Source organism: Tinamus guttatus, unplaced genomic scaffold (genome assembly GCF_059628265.1).
Source record: "Tinamus guttatus ecotype Peru unplaced genomic scaffold, ASM5962826v1 Tinamus_guttatus_pri_ptg000383l, whole genome shotgun sequence".
Taxonomy (NCBI): Eukaryota; Metazoa; Chordata; class Aves; order Tinamiformes; family Tinamidae; genus Tinamus; species Tinamus guttatus.
In genome coordinates, this window is record NW_028288917.1 from 6,700,130 (window position 1) to 6,720,945 (window position 20,816).

The 20,816-nt window shown below is 39.1% G+C and overlaps 1 protein-coding gene across 2 annotated transcripts in view; it reads left to right on the plus strand.

Moving 5' to 3' along the window:
• The window catches only part of LRRC1 (leucine rich repeat containing 1), a 96,340-nt gene extending 77,183 nt beyond the window's left edge, over positions 1-19,157 (plus strand). The window contains exons 14-19 of one of the 2 annotated variants that reach the window (XM_088530610.1): positions 29-235; positions 2,802-3,026; positions 5,228-5,317; positions 5,994-6,071; positions 7,944-8,039; positions 18,986-19,157. In XM_088530610.1, the coding sequence (XP_088386736.1) occupies positions 29-235; positions 2,802-3,026; positions 5,228-5,317; positions 5,994-6,071; positions 7,944-8,039; positions 18,986-19,138 (849 nt within the window). In that variant the 3' untranslated portion in view covers positions 19,139-19,157. The remainder of the gene's footprint in view (positions 1-28; positions 236-2,801; positions 3,027-5,227; positions 5,318-5,993; positions 6,072-7,943; positions 8,040-18,985) is intronic. The other variant, XM_088530611.1, reaches the window with a different exon arrangement.
• The last annotated feature ends 1,659 nt before the right edge of the window (positions 19,158-20,816 follow it).

A 20,816-nucleotide genomic window follows, 5' to 3' on the forward strand; every position in this document is an offset into this window, starting at 1 on the left:
TTTTTTTTTTTTGTCATCTTCTTCTCAGGACTCTGTTAAGTGGCTTCCCAAGTCTCCCAAACTGTATGGTGGCCATGCGTGGGGCTCACAGGGCTCTCGCTGGGCCTCGTTAAAAGGGAAGGAAGGTTTCCACAGTGGCCACCTCTTCAAGCTCAGCTCCGCTAATGGAAAGTGGAGGGAAGGAAGGATCAGCCCTGAGCAAGAGGCAGAAGAGCTGGAGGATCCTGATGAGGACGTAGGTAGTTTCCTTTGCAGCCAGGAGAGACAATGTGGTTTAATCATTATTATTTTTATTTTTACTTCTCCTACCTCCAACGAGCAACATCTCTCGCGCACGTTCAGGTAAGTGGTTTGTCAGCAGACCCAGAGCTCGGCGCCTGCCCAGCGCTGGCTGCGAGGACTGTGGCCTCCTCGGGGACCTGCCCGAGCTGGGCCCTGTGCCCCCCGGCTAATCCACAAGGATGAGTCAAATTGAGGAGGATGAGCTATTACGGAGACTGGCCTCTTGGACAGCGAGGGACAGCGAACGTCCCCATTGACGGGGTGACGCAAATCCCAGTGCGTAGCTGGCGCAACCGGCTCCAAAAGCTGTGAACTGAGCAAATGGTGGCTCTAACACCAACTTCAGGCTTTGTAGAACTCGCCAGGCCTGCAGCAGCACTCGTGCCTAATGTGAATTTAATAGTCCCCATCACATGGCTAGGCCTCTGCTTTGCCACTCTGAGGATATGAGAATCTGGGGAGTTGCTCACTTTTAAAATCCATATGTGCCCTTGCTATCTGTTCTGCGGTGTTTATAGGATTTGCAGTATGGTTCTGTTTAGGGCGAGGCTGCTCTTTGCTGTGCCTCCCTGGGCACGTTTGCTTTTTATGACCTGTGCACTAAGGCAGTTATTCTTGCTCATTGCTCCTCAGCCAGGGAGGTTAATTGTCTGGGATTGGGTTATAATTTGTTGCTAGTTAAATTCCCCTTTAATTTTAAATGAGAATAGAAGGCAATCGTGGCTTGTTTGCTCTCCCTGGATGCTTCTTTCCATCTCCACCAGAGAGAGATTGTGAAGAAGCTCCAATTTAATCTTAAAAACAAAGTGTCCCATGGGATTTCTGGACAGCTGTTCATAATAACAGCCATTGCTTTTGTATTATTGCTATTAGACTTCCAGGCTTTGAGAAGACATTTATAGGGTTTATATTCCAAGGCGCTGACCTTTGTTTGATGCATCATTTTACTGCCAACAGAAGATAAAAGATTAGAAGATTTGCTTTGATTCAACCTTTCATACCAAATTAAAGAGGAAAAAAAGCAGCTCCATAAAGTACTAGTAGATTTAGGAGAGATCATGGCTGAGTTTCATTTAACCATTCTGCCAAGCAAAAATGGAAACCGGAAAAGTCTTTTTGTTTTACAGTCAAACCCTTCTGAAGCTCAGATTATTTGGTAGATGTGTTAATTCCATATTTCTCTTCACAAGCCCTTTGAGTTAGCTAAGAATAAGGTGACACACTGTCACTCCCTGTGCCCCCTATATCACAAAATGGTTGAGGTTGGAAGGGACCTGTAGAAATCATCTACTCCAACGCCCCTGCTCCAGCAGGGACACCCAGACCACATGGCACAGGGTGGTGTCCAGGCAAGCTTGGAAGATCTCCAGAGAAGGAGACTCCACAACCTCTCTGGGCAGCCTGTTCCAGGGCTCTGTCACCCTCACAGGAAAGAAGTTCTTCCTCACATGGAGATGGAACTTACTGTGTTTCAATTTGTACCCATTACTCCTTGTCCTGTCACTGGCCATGACCAAGAACACTTTACTCCCATTCTCTTTACATTCTCCCCTCTGGTATTTATACATATTGATCAGATCCTCTCTCAATCCAATCAATCTTCTCCAGGCTAAACAGGCCCAGCTTAGTCTCTCCTCATAAGATAGATGCTCCAGTCCCTTAATCATCTTTGTTGCTCTACGCTGGACCCTCTCTTGAAGTTCCACATCCCTTTTGTACTGAGGAACCCAGAACTGCCTATCTACTGAATAACTACATGGATTCTTGTGAATCTTAGACCAGGCTTCAGACTACTGTTAAGGACATGCCACCTCTGAGTCTCCAGTTCCAGTGAACCTCAAAACCATGAGATTGTTATGAAGTTTGCAAGTCTCCTCTTGCTGCCACTTGCAGCTAAATAAAGTCAAATTATTTTTTTTCAATAAAATACTTAAATGAAATCTTCTCTTAGACATATGTGTATGAAGTAGGGGCTAGCTTTCCATCTTACACCCAAGCTCCCAAGTATAGATCATCCTTAAGAAAGCATGACAATAGTATTATTTTCTACATGGGAAGCCCTTTCCTTTGCCAAATGTGTAAGGTTCCCTTCCCTTCCCTAAGATGGTGAATTCAGTGCCACTGAGCTACTACCGATTGTCCAAAACAACCTCATTCCACACTCCATGCAAAGTCACAGGATATCGTGGTATTCTGTGAAGAAAGATGGGGATGAGTGTTAGAAGTGCTTGTGCGTGTCAGGGGACATAGAGGAAGGCTATACCACATCCCAAGGCTCTCCCTGTTCCCATGAATCGCCACCACTGTGATAGTCCATGCCAGAGAAAGAACTATTAAAAAAGTTAATATTATTTTGTACATATGGTTTCACATTGCAGATTGGTCCAGTGTCTTGAGTGAAATAAATCCTAATATATAGCGGTTTGTTAGAGAGAAACAAATCAATTTACGGCACAAAGTGTCGTATAGATATTCTGATTGCCATTGCCTTGTTTACCTTTCCTATCTTTAACCCCTAGGAACCTATTTCCAAGTTTTCTGGCAGTCTTTTTGATACTGATGAGAACATAAGGGATCAAAGAAATATTAGAGCAGTCCTTCAAGAAAAGCACAAAGCAGCAGTGAAAGGGAAAACTTTCCCAAGGATGAACAGTAGGATGCAGCCACCTGTCTCCACTGCGACAGAGACCAATAGGTTTCCGGAGGACACAAGAGCTGCAGATGTGGTGCAGCCCCCGCTGAAGGTAATGAAACACCACGCACATGAGATCTGCATGCTTATGAGAAATTCTGCCTCTCGTGCAGGGCAATTTATAAAAGATATAAAGGAGAACATCACACAGTAGCTGTTATGGGATTTAATGTTACAGAACGCAAGATGAGGGTTGTCCCTGCCCCACTGGCTTCTATGGAAATAGAAATAGAATTTGCTCCTTAAGGGGGAAAAAAAAACAAAAAAGACACCTCTTGTTAGCTGTTTCCTTTCATTTTTTTCTTGTTTGCTGTACTGGGCTTTGGAAGGTCATAAAGTTCACCAAAAATCTATGCAGGAGGGCACTCAGTTTCTACATATAAATGTGTAAGTTGTGATTTAGGACTATGGCCTTTAGTCGTATTATCATATGTATCATCATATGTATGGCCTTAGAGCTCAAGAAAAAGCTCAATGAAAATGAATGTTCAGGTGAAAATTTATTAGTGAGAATTGCAGGATTTGGAATGAGTTTTTAAAAGGAAGCTACTCCCTGAATTCGATGGATAAATCACATCCTGGTACACTTTGCAGCACATGGTGAAATGTGCCTTACGGGCGGGCTCCCCAGAGCCCTGGTCCACACCAGTAGCAAATCCCAGTTCACATCTCTGTGCAAGTGGCCAGCAGTGGGGCAGGCAGGGAGTGTTTGGACAGGCTCCATCATTAGCGTGTTTAGAGAGAGAGAAGAGCAGAAATGCCAAGTTGTGTGGCTTGCTTGGGGTACTGCATGGGAGGGGATGGCTCACCTGGCGTGGCACCCGTGCTGGGACCCTGTCACTAAAGCACTGCTTGTAAGAACAGGCCTGTGAATTCTTTGGCTTGCAGGTAATGTTAAATATAAGCTAAATTTTGCAGTAGTTTTCATTTGGGTAATACGGTATTTTCATGCCTATATAGAAATCAGGAATTTCGGATCAATGTGCTAAGAGTAACTGCAGGTATTTGTCAGGTTGTGAAACACCAGCCATACCAAAATGTTCTTAATGGAAAATATCCAAAGTTATTCAGACATGAATAATCTTAGAGATGTGAACCAAATCAATAAAAGTAACAGCATTTTCCTTATGTGATCACATGAAATGTGCTTTGCATTCAAATATAACTGCACTGCAACATGTTCCTTAAATTCTGTGTGATTATTATTTTATGTATTTGCAAATTAGTTAAATTTAATAGCAAGAATATAACAAGAATATAAGAAATAAAAATATATAAATAATGTAAGAAAAGAGTAAGAATATATATTAAAAAATTCTTAAATGTAAACCTTCTTCAGAACTTGAAAATAATTTCAGTTTGCTTATGCTATACAGTATGTAAATTCAAAGGATTATCCAAGATGCTGAGCAGATGAACTAAATTTTTGGCAATACTAGTAAAGAAAACAAATTAGATGGCTTCCAATTTCTATTTATTTTTTTTAAAAAGACTTCCTGGCTTTTTTACTCTTAAGTCAATGGTTGCAGTGCTGTCAAGTGTTTTGACAGAGCAGTGCATACGCAGAGACAGAAATAAAAAATTGTAAAAAGTGTTTTTTTAAAAAAGCTACTATAATGTTGCGCAAGTTCAGCTATCTGGTCTTAAAAAAGTTCTTCCTGAAGTTTGAAAACAAATGTACTAAGCTTATCCAAAAATAATTGCTTTTCACTCCTGATGTATACTGGTTTTGCCGTGACAAATGCTCAGTTAACGATGGGTTTTATGAACTATCTATCTGATTTGTTCACTTATTTTTCCAGCATATGCACTTGGTGCTGCCAGTGTGGAGCCAGGAGGTTCTGTGGCACTGGCTGGAGTGGTGACATTGCTGGGTCTAGCTGGAGTTTTGCCACTGCCTTATGGCTTGAATACACCCACTGGTAGTAGCTGGCTCCCAGTTTGTTTCCTTTAAAAACAATGAAGCTGGTCAGAGGCAAAACTCAGGAAGAGGAAGTTGGGCAAAATAAAGTGCACATGATAAACAGCCTTTTAGAGCTTTGGCATGACTATAAAACCTGTAGTTTAGAAAAAGTGCATTCTAACTGTTAGCAAAGAGTAAAGCCTAGTCTTGCATGCCGTAGTATTTAAGAATAGCACTGTTTTTCTCTGTGTGAGCTGTATAGGGGGAAAATGTGCTGGTGTTCAGAACGGGAGATAGACTTTCGTTACTCATGTTGATTAATCAGCCCATTTATTATAATTCTCTTCCAGATAACCATTACTGTGTGCAGTCAAATGGGGAGTCTTGGTATTAGCATTGCTGGTGGAAAGGGCTCATCTCCATATAAAGACAATGATGAGGTGCATTTCATTACTCAAAACTTATCTAGTAACCATTAGACAGAGACTGACGAGCAGTTCTTTGAGGATATTATGCTTTGTTGTTTTCTTTTTGAGGTTGTCCTCAATGTAATGTCACTGCATTACTAATAGAGTTGCAAGGGAGAAAAATGGGTACCTTATTTCCCAAAATAGATATTGGCAGTAGATTTTAATGGAGAAGCTCCTCAAGGAATGATTTTGAAAAGCAAACCAGATGATTTCCCAGCGACAGCTGTGTGGCTGAAGCACCACTGGCTAGCTTTCATTTTCCACCTGCATTCAAGGTCACTCCATTTTCAGTCCTCACAATCCTCATGCCCCTTCTGTCCCATTTGCTCATTCCCAGGAGCTCACTGGACTTGCAGGAAGCATTTCTCACATCTTCTCCTTTAATTATCCTTTAAATAAAACCTTATTTCCCAGTCTGCTCCCTATGGCACAGTGTAAACAATTAATGGCTTATGGTCATTGTTGTACGTGTCAGTCAGCCAAGGGGCCCTTTCTCCTGCTAATGTGCTAAGACGCTTAATTTTTATTTTAATAGAGGCAGCAGAACAACAAGTTTTGAAACTTAATTACTTCCCCTGTGCTTTTTACATCTGAGGACAATAACAGAAACTGCGTTAGGTCTGCAGCTTGTGTTTTATGTTTCCAGGGGATTTTGATTGCACGGCTACCGAGGGATGGCCCCACAGACTTGGCTGGGGTACAAGCAGGAGACAGAGGCGTGGAGGTGGGTGCTTTGTCTGTTAACACAAAGTCTGTTTCCTCATTAAAATCTTTCATCCAAATTTGAGATGTTTGGAGTCTGGGATCTATATTTAAGCTTAGCTATTTAGATAGTTACCAAACCACATTCGTTTTCTCTCTCTCTCCCTCTGTATAAATATATATATAAAATACAGTGACATTAAATCTTTGTATTCTTTTTTTATTATATTCCGGTTTTCAGATCTTTTTTAAAGTGCTTTTTAAAATAGCCTGCACTTTAATGTCTGGTTTATAAATGAAAATAATGGTCTTAGTAAGCAGTTCTGCAAGCAATAACTTGGCTGTATTTGGTCAAGGAAGGTGACCTGTGGCATTGCCTTAGATTTACTAGACAAGCTCATTGCAGCTGTTACAAAGAAATATGAATTCCATCAGCTTGTTTCTCCAAGATAATTTTGGTAAGGGAAGGAACAGCTCAGCATAAATCCACTTGGATGGAGGCTTACAGTGCCAAGGAACAAAGGGGTCTCTTGTGCTATTCCACTACAGACCTAATGTCTTCCAGCACGATCCTTCCCAGTGAGTCTGATGGTTCCCAAGAGGTTCTCTGCAGCTGTGGAGATCACAGGTGGCTTTGTGCCCCTGTGACCTACTCTTTGACTGTTTGTTGTTGTTCGTTTGTTTTTCACCTACTGGAAAAGGTAAAATGGGAGGAGAGCCTTTACATTTATTTGGAGATGAAATGGGTCAATAATTGTTTTTTTTCTGTCCAGCTCTTGTTCTCTTAAACTGTCGCTCTGTTAGAATTAATGACATTTACTCTGGCATACTTCTTGTAGCATATTTTGGACAAAGCCAAATTCGCTATAATTGAATAACTTTTTTTAAACTCTGCTATAGACATAATAAAAAAGGATTATGAACCTACATTCACATATGCAAGTTAATTTTTTAAAAAAGAAAGGGTAATTACTCATTAAATTATGTAGGATTTTACTTTTTTCCTTTTAATAAAGGCCGACAGATACCTTTTTTTAACAAATGTAAGGGAGACATTAAATATTTCATATCACTAGATTATCTGCAAAAACTAAATAAAAAGTCAGGATTTCTGGTTGTTGAGCGGTATCTCAGAAATCAAACAATTTGCTCCTGTGCTCTCTCATGAAACTGCAATTTATTCCTGTTTCTAGAGTTATCTGAAAAATATTTGCTGCTAGGGGCCGTTAGTTTAACAAATATGTGAGAAAAGTAAAAAGAGAACAAATTTCGGGACTGTTCAGTCATGCTGTTGTTGCCAGGGAATAGATCTGTTTTTTCCTTCTCCCACAAGATGGCAGAATCATTCATCTACTGAAAGGATGTGGAAGCCGCGGGTGCAGGTGTATGGCTGGGGGCTGAGGAGGAACTACTGCGCTCAGATGGGCGGCAGGAGCTTTGGTGCTTGGACCATAGGACTGATCTGTGTACAAATAACCATTATCATCCCTAGATATTAAGTATTATGAGTTCTTATTCCAGAACGGACAATTTCAACAGTTTAAATACACACTGTATTTGGCAAAAATGAGGAACAGGGAGAGGAGCAGCTGTCTGTTTGCTGCCACCTCATGCAACCTTATACAGCAATAGGGCTAGACATTCATTCAACTCACCTAAGAGGGAGAGAATCGCTCTTTCTCTCTCCTTTTCTTTTCTTTTCTTTTCTTTTCTTTTCTTTTCTTTTCTTTTCTTTTCTTTTCTTTTCTTTTCTTTTCTTTTCTTTTCTTTTCTTTTCTTTTCTTTTCTTTTCTTTTCTTTTCTTTTCTTTTCTTTTCTTTTCTTTTCTTTTCTTTTTTAAAGCAGTATTCTGAATAAGCAAAAAAAAAGCACTTATGCTCCTTTGTTTTTAAAGGGGTCCCTCATTTCAGAACCAAACATCCCTGATGCTGGTCCTGCTGAAGCTTCCCCTAAGAGCAGCACCTTCCCGACAGCAAGCCATGCCATAACGGTAAGTAAGATGGCCAAGCACGTAAGGAGTCATTCCTAGCTGTATCCTGCACCAGTCTAGGACCTCACATCTTTCGAAGAGCACTCAGCTAATGGACATATCTTTTAGGATGGAGGGTTTGAAGGTGTGAACTGCTATCTGGGAGTGATAGTCTTTTCCTTTTGACTTGGGAGGGAAGGGCCATGACAGGCTAAAAAGGCACATCCATGCTATAGGTGACTGATGTCAGACAAGGTGAAGCCTCACATAGAGGTTGTAAAAGGCAGTGGCTGAACTTGCAGAGTATTTTTAAGAATGCTGGTCCACCTCTATGTGCTTCTGTAAAAAGAAACTTTCCCAAGATCTGCCCCAGTCATGGGTGTCTGCCTGCACATCTGCAGTTCTGGCAGGTGTACCAGGCAGTTGGGACAGTTTTAATTTTCCAAGAATAGTCACTCACAACTCAATGGCAAAAAATGAAGGTTCAATACATTAGTGTATGTTGTATGGCTTTAATTGTAAGACCACATTCGGTTTCTTTTAACCATCTGTTTTTTAAAAAATAATATGATTGGTTAGTTAACTGAAAACAAGCAAGTGACCATGTGAGTCTAATTTCCTGTGACGTTGTACCTTGTGGGTTGCTGTTTAAGAAGGGGGGAATTAAGCTGCAGGTTTTTTTCCAAGTGGGAGATTAATAATGTTTTTCTCTAGCCAATTACTTATTTGCATGAAGCTTAAGTAAACTTGTTTTTGAGACCTCTGGTCACCAACACCCTCTTGTGAACCATTTTGATAAGCTGAATTTTCCTGTTGAAAATGACTCAATTGATTTCTTTTTTTTTTTTTTTTCCTATTTCATTTTGTTCTACTTTGTTTTCTTTATGATTTTGAGCCATATTTCAGGAAACATGAGGCTTCCCACAGGTGGACTGCTGTTGAAAAGGTTGATTAGTACTAGTTCTAGGAGCCTGAATCTTTTGCTTGAGTATCTGACTTCTGGTGTTTTCCTTCCAAAAAGAGGAAATGACCATTTTCTATGAGGTATTCTTGCAGATTAAGGCAGCTGGTTTCCCTGCCTCCCTCCAAATCTCTTCAGCTGTGAGAAGGAGACAGATCAGACCAAGCGAATGTTACCTTGAGCAAGACATAGAGATGGCATCAAGTGGCTGAAGGTTTCAAGCGTTGACAGGAGCCAGTGCAAAAATACAAAAATAGAGTGTTTTTTGTTTGTTTGTTTGTTTTTCTGTTTTTAACAAGAATTTATTTGCAGGACAGAATTTTCTCCTTTACTAAAAATCTAGAAAAATAGTTTAATTTATACTTCTGACTAGACTTCAGGAGAAGGTGGGTGCATCTGCCTGAAGGGAGAGTGGGAAGGGCAGGAGGAAGGCATGATGGAAAAGGAGGTGTCTGATTTCTGCTTCCTGCACAAGCTGAACTGTGTGCTGCAGTGCGCATCTTCCTTCTCCCCTCTTCCATCTCATGATTCCTTCCAGGGAATCTTTCTTCATCTATTTATTTTTATTGAATTTTAATAAACATCTTCTTTGCACGTGCTATTTGCGATGATTTCTCTCTTACTTGCCAGCCATGGACCTCTAGCCAGCTTTTGCCCTGGGTCATACTGTCTCCAAGTGGTGTCAGAGGATGATGTCGCTGCCTTATTTTGGTTTTCTTCTCTGTTTTCACAGGCCTGATTGCTCCAGATCCCTTTGAAAGCCTCATTTGAATTGTTAATTAGTCCAGCTAAATCAAAATCCTGATCCTTTGTGCCAGCCTTAAGGTTTCATGAAGATTTCATGACAGTTTGAATGAGCAGTAATTAGTTGGACAAATAAGGAAAAATTCTTTCAGTCCAAGTCATTGTTTTACAAGGGAAAAATTAGAATCACCCTCACTTTTAATTATGGCTGAGCATTTATTGGAATGCAAAGGACCCAAAACTCTTAACTGTAATTACATATATTCTAATTATCATATTTTACAGACTTATGCCAGTTATATTAGTCACATGTCAGCATCAGTGTATATAGCCTGCAACTTCTTCTTTCAAAATAAAATCATTTAGATTTAAAGGTAGTCTTTAGATTTTAAAATGATAATCTTAAAAATTAGAGTATTTACATAAAGACATGCATCAAAATAGAAGGGACTAAAGCGAAAACAGGTATAGCTATTTATATTCATTGTTTTGTCTTTTATGTCTAACTGAAGAAAAAAAAGTTTAAAATGCGGACAACTGAATGTTATTCTTAGCGCCTTGTGTTGACTTTAACATGTTACTCTACCTTGGATTTTGGAGTCTATTGCAAGTTCTCATTTTTTCTATTATTCTGCCCTCTCCTTGTTATTTCCTGCTCTTCTTTTCAAACGTAGAACTGCCCAGATACAACCCTTCTCCATTTGTTATTTGTTTAAAGCTCTGACTCTTCCACCAGGATCTGCTGATTAGTATTTCCAGCTATAAACTTGGATTCCTCGTGGACTTCATCCAGTATTGAGTGGAGGGTGTCAGCATGTTTCTCCATCTCCTATCACTTCATGAAATGTATCATTACATCTTCTCTGATCTGTTTTGGGCCTATAGATATCACAAGGAAATTAGGCATCTATTAAATAATATAATAGTTCACCTTAAGTCTTACCATCATACTAGTTCCTGTAATTTTGTGTCTTTAACCTGTGAATTTCCTTATGCAGACTTTTTAAAGGATGCTTAAACAAAGAGTTATCAATGAAAACTGAATGTGTAGCACAGCTGCACTGTAATTAACAATCTGAAGAATTTCTTCAAACTACAAAGCAAATTGTTTCGTTCTGATGTTGAAAGTACAGAGCTATGAAGTTTTCCTGATTCTGGTGAGAAAAAAAAAAAAAAAAAAAAAAAACAGAAGAAATACTTCAGCACTAACAGAACCTATAATATATATGAAAGTTTGTGCAGTGAAATGTCCCAGTGTCTGCAGTAGATTGATAAGCAAACACTGTAACCCCAGAATAAATAGGCAGGCACTTTTCTGCCTTCATGGTTTAGATGCAAGTCATGAAAGACCTTAAATGGGTGAGAATCAAAATAGATATATCATCTTAATTCCCAGTTGACATAGGCTTTCCAGGGAAAAAGTCTGGTGCATTTCTTCCAGTTAAGAATCTTCTGCAATGTAAGTATCAAAACCTTTCTCTATGCAGCTGAGTATTTTTGTTCTAGCCATATCAGAAAATTTTGATCATGTAGTTTATAGTGATCATAAGTTCTGATCATATAGAAGGTGATAAATCATCTTCTTTCGTTAGTTATTGTCTTATCCCATTTGAATATGAAAGCAAAATAGTAGAATAATAGCTCAGAGAAACATTGTAAGAGAAGACAGTTGTCTATGTCATCTTAAAAGACAGATTAGACAGATTTCTTGCTAAAACCGTTCAAACAATAAAAAATGTTTACAGGTAGTACTCTTGATTTTGTCAGATAAGGTTTTTTTCCATCTTGTTTTAGTAAAGTAGTTTTAGAAGTTGGTGTGGGATTCCCCATTGCCTTGCACCTTGTGCAAACCTTCTTGCTAAGTATCTACCTTGTGCTACCTTCATGCTAAGTAGCCGATGTGGAACCTTTGTGGTTGAGCTAAACCTGCTCTGATGATGTAAACTTCAGGAGATTTAAATATGGTGCTAAAATAACACTGGTTTTCTAAAATCATAATTATCTGCTGTCTAAACTAATAAGTTTGGAGTAGGAGGAATGAGCAATGCCATCTCAGTTCTGATGTCACCCTTCTACTTGATATGTGATGTCATTCTCAATTTCTCCTGCCATTGAAGTTCTACTTTTATATAACTGAATATGCTAGCCAAATAGCATACCCTTTTTAAAAAATCATTAACTGATCTTTTCAAGATGCCATATTTGCATATGTAAGTATTACAGGTAAAAAGATGTACAAAATGAAATTATCACATAGAAGGCAATATAAGCAAAAACAGAGATAAGAGATAAACAGACTCAGCAGGGCACCAAGACTGATGTGGTAGGACTTAGCATATGATTTGAGAATAAAATAGGACATACACATGTAGCTGTTTGACCTACCACACTAACACAAATGATTAGCAGTATCTCCCTTCTTGAAAAATGGACGATTTTGTACTAGTTGTCTTCATGGATTTTGTGGGAATTCAGCAGGAAAAGAGACTGTTGATGAGTTGCTGCAGATGTTCAGGTGTGACAACCTTGCTCCACTGTGTTGATAACCTTATCTTCAAAAACAGAAGAATTGGTAACTTGGGATATGGGTTCGAATGTATCATTGCTCATGTAGGCAGTATCTTTTCAGTTACTTGGTCTCCTAGTGTGGTCAGGGCTATGAATTTTCTTAAAGATTTTTACAGCACCTGTCCATAAATGTTTATATGGGAAGCAAGTAAATGTAATCCTTTGGAACTTGACTTTTTTTTTTCCTATTTATCAGAGAAGTCAGCATGCAGTGGCACACCAAAAGATGAAAGAAATGGAATGAGGACAGTTTTCAGTTTGAGAAAAATAGAGGTCTTTTGTGTCCAAGGGAAGTAGAGCTACAATGATGCATCTTTCTTTCATTTTTGTCTGTTGCAGAATGTGATGGTAACTTTGACTTCACTTCTTTGTCTTTTGCCCTTGGGAGGCACTAGAATACCATAGAAAAAGAAGAGAAAGGAGCTTAGCTTTAAATATGGCAGGCCCAAATAATGTGACACTCACACTGAGAGATAGATAAAACATTCAAAGTGTTCTCTTACTATCCCAATAACAAGTGAAGAAAATAGTCGCCTTCTGAAACTGGGCTCTAAGAGATATCGATCTTTAGAAAATTCCCACAGAGTAAATTTTAGGGGAAAGTGAACTGGAGTGAGCACTTGTCTGGTGCATCAGCCCTACAGGAAACCATGCTGAGCTAAATTAGATTTTAGAGCAAAGCATCAAGCACAGTGTGGGGTGAAGGATGGGCTCATGGAAGAGGGACAGGTTCACGCCACAGCATCTGCATGGGGCCCTCACCAGCCTGCTCAAGCAAAAACGATATAGCGAGCTCAAAAATACAGGGCCAGAGCCATGCTTGAGCATAGTGTTCTCAATAACACTATATGAAAGGGAGGCTGTGTTGGATGCATAGATTACATTTGCAAATTCATATGGTTTTGTAAACCCAGTTGCACATTAGCTGGTTTTCATTATCTGGAAGGCAGCAGGTGTCGGGCTGGTCTGCTCTAGCCACTGTATTTTCTGCTGCAGCCATTTTCTTACCTGTTTCAGTTGGGAAGGTGAAATTACTGCGGAGTAACAAATTCAAAAATGCATTAGTTAGATCTTTATTTCGTCTTTCGTTGTTATTCCCTAATGCTTTCTTTTGCAGAGAAGGCTGCTTTCGTGCACACAATGATGTCTCTATCTTCATTAACAAAGCACTGTATTTCTTTAATTAAGAAAACAGCAGATTGTAAATTTGTCTAAACAGAGCGAAAGTGTGATGATTAGCCTCTTTTCTGCTTTTCTTACTGGATATATTTTGGCATCTTTTAAAACTCTTATTTAAAAATCCAACTTTGTGTATTGTTTTTTAAAAATGACTAAATGCTGTCCTTCACTGAGAGCCAAGGAAGGAAATCTGATTTAGAGAGTTCCTCTTATAAATATAGTCACTATCAGAAGCAACCTTTTACATCCAGCAATGACATGTTTTCTCTGTTTAGTGAGAAATCCAAATTTCCTTCCCTTAAAGTCTAAAACACTATTGTTGTCACCAGTGATTGTAAAGAATAGTAGTAGTAGTAATAATTTAGGTATGAAATAGCAAAGTAATTCATGAGGTTCATACAAATCCCTACAAATACTCTCAGCTAGGCAGCTTTTTTTTTGTGGGGGGGGGGGGGGGGGAGGGGGGAGCTGTTTTCATTAGCTGAAATATAGAAATCACAGCCTGACTGTACATTGGTGTCAGGGAAGATCTGTTGTTGATCCAAAGTTTAAAAATATTATACTGTTTAAACATCTGGAGTCCAGCTAAGCAGATTTTCTTCCTAGAGCTGTTTCCTAGCTGGGGGATATTTTCTTTAAAAAGTGATCTCTTTGAACTTGGGTTAAAAGTACGCCTGTTTTTCTTTCAAAAGGCTAATCCGAATCCCTTTTCCTTGCCCCTGTACTTCCAAATTTTAGCCCTTCATATGACCTGCCACTTTGCAATTTGTAGCGTGTCTCCCCAAAGGCTGGCCTGGCTCTCTGCTTTTCCTTGACCTATCACTTCTGATTAAATCTTTCATGTGAGACTTGTGTTTTGGCCGTGACCCTTGTCTTTGTGGCTTTTTCATCCTGCTAAGACTGGAGTATGGAAACCTGGAGGAGGAGGTCAGAGGAAAGCAGGCTTCTGAAAGAGAATAAAGATGAGGAGCTTTGTTCTATTTTGTTTCTTAAAGATTAGAAAAAGCCCGTGAACTGGATTTATGGACTGTTCTGTAACCTTTTGGACAAACATTTAATTAGAAGCAGAAAAAGAAAGTGCACATGCACAGTTAGAAGTTAAAAACTAAGCAAATTTTAGCATATTTGCAGGTCATTTCAATTACCATGTTTTAACAAGGTATCGCCTAGTTAGTTTTACTGCCCTTGGTGGACCAGACGTGCACACAGCCCGGGACTATGCTTCAGCTGAAGGACTTCGGTTTTCAAAGGAGGGGGATAACTATAAAATGGGGTGCTCTGAAATCATCTGATTTATAGCTATGCCAAATTATAAACAGAAATGAAATAGATCTCTTTTTACTATTTGATGTCTTAGTGTTTATGATGACAAAATGTAAGAAATAAGCAAATAGAATAATAAGGGAAATTCTTGTACTAAAGAAAATTTTAAAGGTTTTTTTAAAGGTTGTTTTAAGCATTGAAAATATATTCTCAGTGAAAAGGGAAAATAATAACCTATTTCAGATTATATATTATCATTTTTCTGAAAAAAAAAACATATTTTGATGGTTTTATATTGACTGATGCTTTGGGTGTTATTTTAATAATGACTTCCTGATGATGGAAAGTGAGTAGGAGGACTCTGGAATTTCAACAAAGTTTAGACATTATTTTTTAAAACTGATGTAGTAAAGTATTAGCATGAAGCAACACAGAGTCCTAAATAATCTGTCCTCCTACACTGAAATGAACATTTCTAAAAAAGTAGCTGGTAGAAGGAAAACCCACACATTGTTTAGGAACACTGTTCTAGAGCTCAGCTGCCCATGTTAGAAAGACTTTTCTTATTTCTTCTTCTTATTTCTTCTTTTTTATTTCTTCTTCTTGTTTGTCTCCAAACAAGATAAGAACGTGCTCAAGTAGTCAGCATGGATTCACCAAGGGGAAATCATGCTTGACTAACCTGATAGCCTTCTATGATGGAATGACCGACTGGATAGATGAGGGGAGAGCGGTGGATGTCGTCTATCTCGACTTCACCAAGGCTTTTGACACCATCCCTCACAACATCCTCCTGAGCAAGCTCCGGAAGTGTGGGACAGATGAGTGAGGTGGATTAGGAACTGGCTGGATGGCAGAGCTCAGAGAGTGGTGATCAGCCGTGCAGAGTCTAGTTGGAGGCCTGTAGCTAGCAGGCTCCCCCAGGGGTCAGTCCTTGGTCCAGTCCTGTTCAATTTATTCATCAATGACCTGGATGAAGGCACAGAGTGCTCCCTCAGCAAGTTTGCTGATGACACCAAACTGGGAGGAGTAGCTGATACCCCAGAGGGCTGCGCTGCCATCCAGAGGGACCTGGACAGACTGGACGACTGGGCGGTGAAAAACCTCATGAAATTCAACACGGCCAAGTGCAAGGTCCTGCACCTGGGGAGGAATAACCCCAGACACCAGTACAGGCTGGGGACTGACCATCTGGAGAGCAGCTCTGTAGAGAAAGACCTGTTCAGCCTGGAGAACGCTGAGAGGGGAACTAATCAGTGTATATAAATACCTTAAGGGAGGGAGTGAAGAGGATGGGGCCGACCTCTTTTCAGTGGTGACCACCAACAGAACTAGAGGAAATGGCCACAAACTGAAGCACCAAAAGTTCCACAGGAACTTAAGGAAATTTTTTTTAACAGTGAGGGTGACAGAGCCCTGGAACAGGCTGCCCAGAGAGGTTGTGGAGTCTCCTTCTCTGGAGATCTTCAAAACCTGCTTGGACGCAGTCCTGTGCCACGTGCTCTAGGTGACCCTGCGTGTGCAGGGGGGTTGGACGATATGATCTCCAGAGGTCCTTTCCAACCTTAACAATTCTATGATTCTATGATTTCCATACGAAGTGTCTCTTTTTTGCCCCATGCATGTTAGGCTATGAATATAGTTTACTCTTTGCTGTGACTTGTTTTATTTGAGCAGTATGGATTCAAATATGTATCCTGAAAAGTACTCCAAAAGGACTCACCTATTACATAGCTGTGGACAATAACGATAAACATAAAAATCAGAAAGTGCAGATAAGGGCTGAGCAACTGTGGAACAGACAAAAGAACATAATGGAAATTCAGAGATGTTGAGTTTTCTTGTTTGGGATGAAAAAAAGGGGGAACATGGAACATGAAAAAAAGTCAGCAAAACCTAAATGCTGATTTTCTTGCAACCAATCTCAATATGAAGACAGTCATGAAAGGAATGGAATGGAAGAAACGTGCACATCATAGTTCTAACTAGAGCATCTTTCCTTATTCACTCTCCCTTAACAATCCAGTACTCTCTATCACGGTCTTCACTTTTTTTTTTTTCTTTTTTTTTTTGACATAAACAGTAACTTCCTGAAAAGTAGAGGCTTGAGTCTCCTTTCCCTGTAACAGATCTTGGAAAATGCAAACTCCGTTTCTGAATTGTGTTTGCCCTCAATTAGCTGTTGTGTAGGTGGCCCCGTCCACAAGCAAGAATTGTCAATTCAGTGACACCTCTGAGGCAGCCATGATGAAAGCAGCTGTTCAGTCTGGGCTGTAGAAGGCAAACTGGTCTTACCGTGTAGGTTTCTCTCCGTTTGTGGCAGCGTGGAAGGTCAGGCAATGTGAATCTTTGGATGACAAGTTGATCATGAAACTGCAAGAAAATGGTTTCAAAAGCAGTTATTTTTTTAAATAAAAGCTCTGTTAGAAAATCAGATTTGATCCCTTGCAAGTGGGATGGCTGGGGAGTACAAACCATGCTCATACAGAGCATTTCAGTAACTGACAGTCAGAATGGCTAAGGGCCAGGCACCAGAAGATCTTCCTTCAGAGCCTGTAATGAAACACACGGCAGGCTTGGGAAGTGCCAGGACAGACCTTCCTTCAGCTTTGAAGCTAGCTCAAAGCGATGCGAAACTTGGCCCGGTTATTTTTGCAAGAAACTTGAGGTAGGGCAGAGACCTCAGTTCCATCTTTTCAGGTTGTAGTTGTGACAGGTAGTGTTTTGAAGTTCTGCTTATATGTACAATATATGCATTTGCTGCAGTACAAAGCACTTCTCTGATGGCTGCGGTTAAGATAGAGGCGTCTTTAGCAATGAATGGAGTTCAGATAAAGATCTGATGTGTGGAGAGCATAAAAATAGTCAGGTGTGCAGGACAGAAACATTAGTCTGGCCAGTACTTCCAATATAGCCTATCTAAAGCTTCTAACAATGTCTATTTGTTAAGCTTGTTAAGCTTTTTTTTTTTTAATCCTCATTTTAAAAGATTACAGTTTTTTGGGTGTGAGAATCAGCTGCAGACTGACACCTTCCTGTCAATATCTTCATGGAGCCTGAACATCTTCACCCCCTGTGATCTAGGGTTTGGGCTCCCCTTCTGATCAATGGAGTTTTACCTTATTTTGTCTGGGGAGCCTGGAGGATACTTAAGTGTAGAAACTTAGTGGCTGGCTGGCTGAGCAACTAGGAAACATCCCCCTGCATTTGTATTACTCCCAAAATCAAGCAACTTGAAACAAGGAAACAGTATTATAAGCAATTGATTTGTATGGTGTCAACGTTAAACATTCTTAAAAAGCTGAAGAAATACAACAAAACACCATTATCTCTAGTACATAAGAAATACCATTTTTCTTTATTTTTTTCAAACTGCTAGGAAAATGGACTGTCTGTTGCATGTCGCTATGTACTTGTTAGATATATCAATTTATTATTATTATTATTATTACTATTGTTATGTCCTAGATTTGAGAGTATTGGGAAAAGTAGGACTTGCACATCAGAGTTAAATTTGCAGTAAGTCACTGGCCAATGCAAATCCTTCTTGCTGCATTATTTTAGTATGCTGACATTCTGTTCTTTTATCATTTACAACTTTGTATTAGTTTAAGGACACTGCAACATAATTCCCAAAGAATACAAAGGTCCTGGCAAAGACATTGATCGTATTAATCAACTCCATGCAGAATATTTATTAAGCTAATGAATTGAAACATTGATCTTTTTTCTTAACATTTCATTTTAAAACATTTGGTCAATAGCATAGCAAGGCTAAAATCTATCATTTTCAGAGCCAAGTAATTATTATGCTATCGTAAATGCTGTTTGCACTTCCTTAAGTGCTGAGGTTTTATGGTCCTCAATTAATTTGTGTCTCTTTAAAGGGCATGCATTTTGTAAATAGTGAACTTACTTAAAAAAAATGGTACTTGTATAATGTGTATATTTTCCATATTTACTTGTCTTTATTTTGTTAAATATTTTCGTTATATTTTGTGAGTTTTAAAAGCTATGCAAGTTTTAAACAGTTTAGCTAATAAGGAGGAAAGCAGATTGTTTAAATCTTGGTTTAATTAGCGATATATTTTTTGGTATAGAGCAGTTCACCTGGTTGAAGGCTCTTTAGTGTTACATCCATTGCATGCTTTTACTTTTGTCTGCTTTCTCTGTGCCTTCAAAATACTTTTTTTAAACACTTCCTATTCTTGACCTCGGTCTTGTCTCTGCAATTTCTTACATCTTCCCAAAGATACCTCGAATAATCCTCACACGCCCATCAACTTCCGATGAAGATACTGACCAGTTGCCACCAGATCCAGAGGACTTCGAACCCGAGGAAGCCGACAGCGCAGAGGGCCCTGCCTATTTGGACTGTCTGAACAATGCTTTTTACCCTCCTTAATAAAGTACATTTCTGGAAAGAGGTTTTTTTTTTGTTATTCTTTTTCTTCTGTTCAATTAAATTTAATATAGTCCTTGAACCACTATGCCTTATTTGTAGGTAAAAACTATTACACAGAGGATGCATTTTGAATGGGGGGGTGAGGGGAACAGAACCCATGATCACATTAATTTGCCTTGAGCTTTCCTTCACCTTGTGCACTTGAAATGCAATGTTCTGAGAATGTCATCAAATGGTTTAATATCCACTCTTAAGTGCATTTTACAGCAGCTAAATGCAATGATGGAGGAAACAATTTTTTTCTTTTTTTTTTTTCTTTCTTTTTTCAGAGGGTACTCTACCCATTTGGCACCATGGTGAAAACAATTTTACAAGATCTCCTTTTTTTTTTTTTTTTTAATCTGGTGTCCATGTTTTGTCAATAGAGCCTACCCTTTGTTCTACTGGTGGCTTCCTTTGAATTGCTCCATTTCATTATGTTTTCTATCAGAATAAAAATTCCTTTTCTGTCTTATAAATCGTTCTGGTATTTTTTTTTTCCACTGAGAAATACTGTTTACATTGGAATGAGCTACACAGTTCTGTGTAGTAAGGAACAAGTTCTGCAAGCATCAGCTGAATTGGAATAGGGCTTGTAAGTTACATTTGATTAGATCCAAACTACTAAGATGCAGACGGCATCTTATGTAGCTAGGCACCTGAGAATGAGGTGAGAAGTTATTTCTTATACTCAGTTGTTGTCTGAAGCATTTTTATTTCTCCTCCTGACTTGAATTAAACAGAACACCTTAACTGCCTTACTGGGACATATCAATATTTCATGTATAAATATATACCGAAGCTAAGGATTTTAAGAGCAAATGTTCTTACATGTTCAATAAAACCGTTAGTTCTTTTCACTGCTCTTTTGGATTCTAACATCTTTTAAGGTACTTCAGAATAGCATTTTGGACTTTATTTGGGGTTTTACATTTCTGCCTTAGTTCATAGAGAGTCTTGTCCTGCTAGACTGGGAGATGATTACTTTTTTCTTTTTTTTGCCATGTGTATCTTTCCCTGTAAATATAATAAAATTTAATAATCTTGGGGGGGGGGGTAGGAGGGGAGCCTCATCTCATTATTCAAATTCTGAGTGATTTCTCAGATAATCATTCACGTATGACTTAACTGAATGATGGTAACTGGCTTGTCAGTAATTAGGAAGCCCCTGGGAGAGTGTAGTTGTCACATAGTTGGAGCAGTATCTCTTACAGATAAAAGGGAGATTTTGGTTTTGGGGGAAAGGGAGGGAAGGTTTGCAATAACACTTGATGATATCAAGATTTTTCTTGATTCAACTGTGTCTGCCGTAGCTTTTTCCTTCACTTAATTGGAGAAAATGATTAGACTAATTTTCATTCATTTTGCAAAATTAACATTACTTTAGAATGTTTTATTGCTATCATAATAGACTGTTACGTGTGTAAACATTCCAGTCTGAATTCTCTTAGATGACATCAATAAAAGACTTCCGTTAAGAAAATATGCTTCCCATCCTTTCTCCTCCTCCAAAATGAACAATGTTTCCCCATCATAATGTTAGGTCAATGAATACTGCAAAAGTATTATCAAGCTCAACCCTTAAATGCCTTGGCAATCCAGCAGTAGTATTATATGCAGTTCTTTAACACTGAATTAT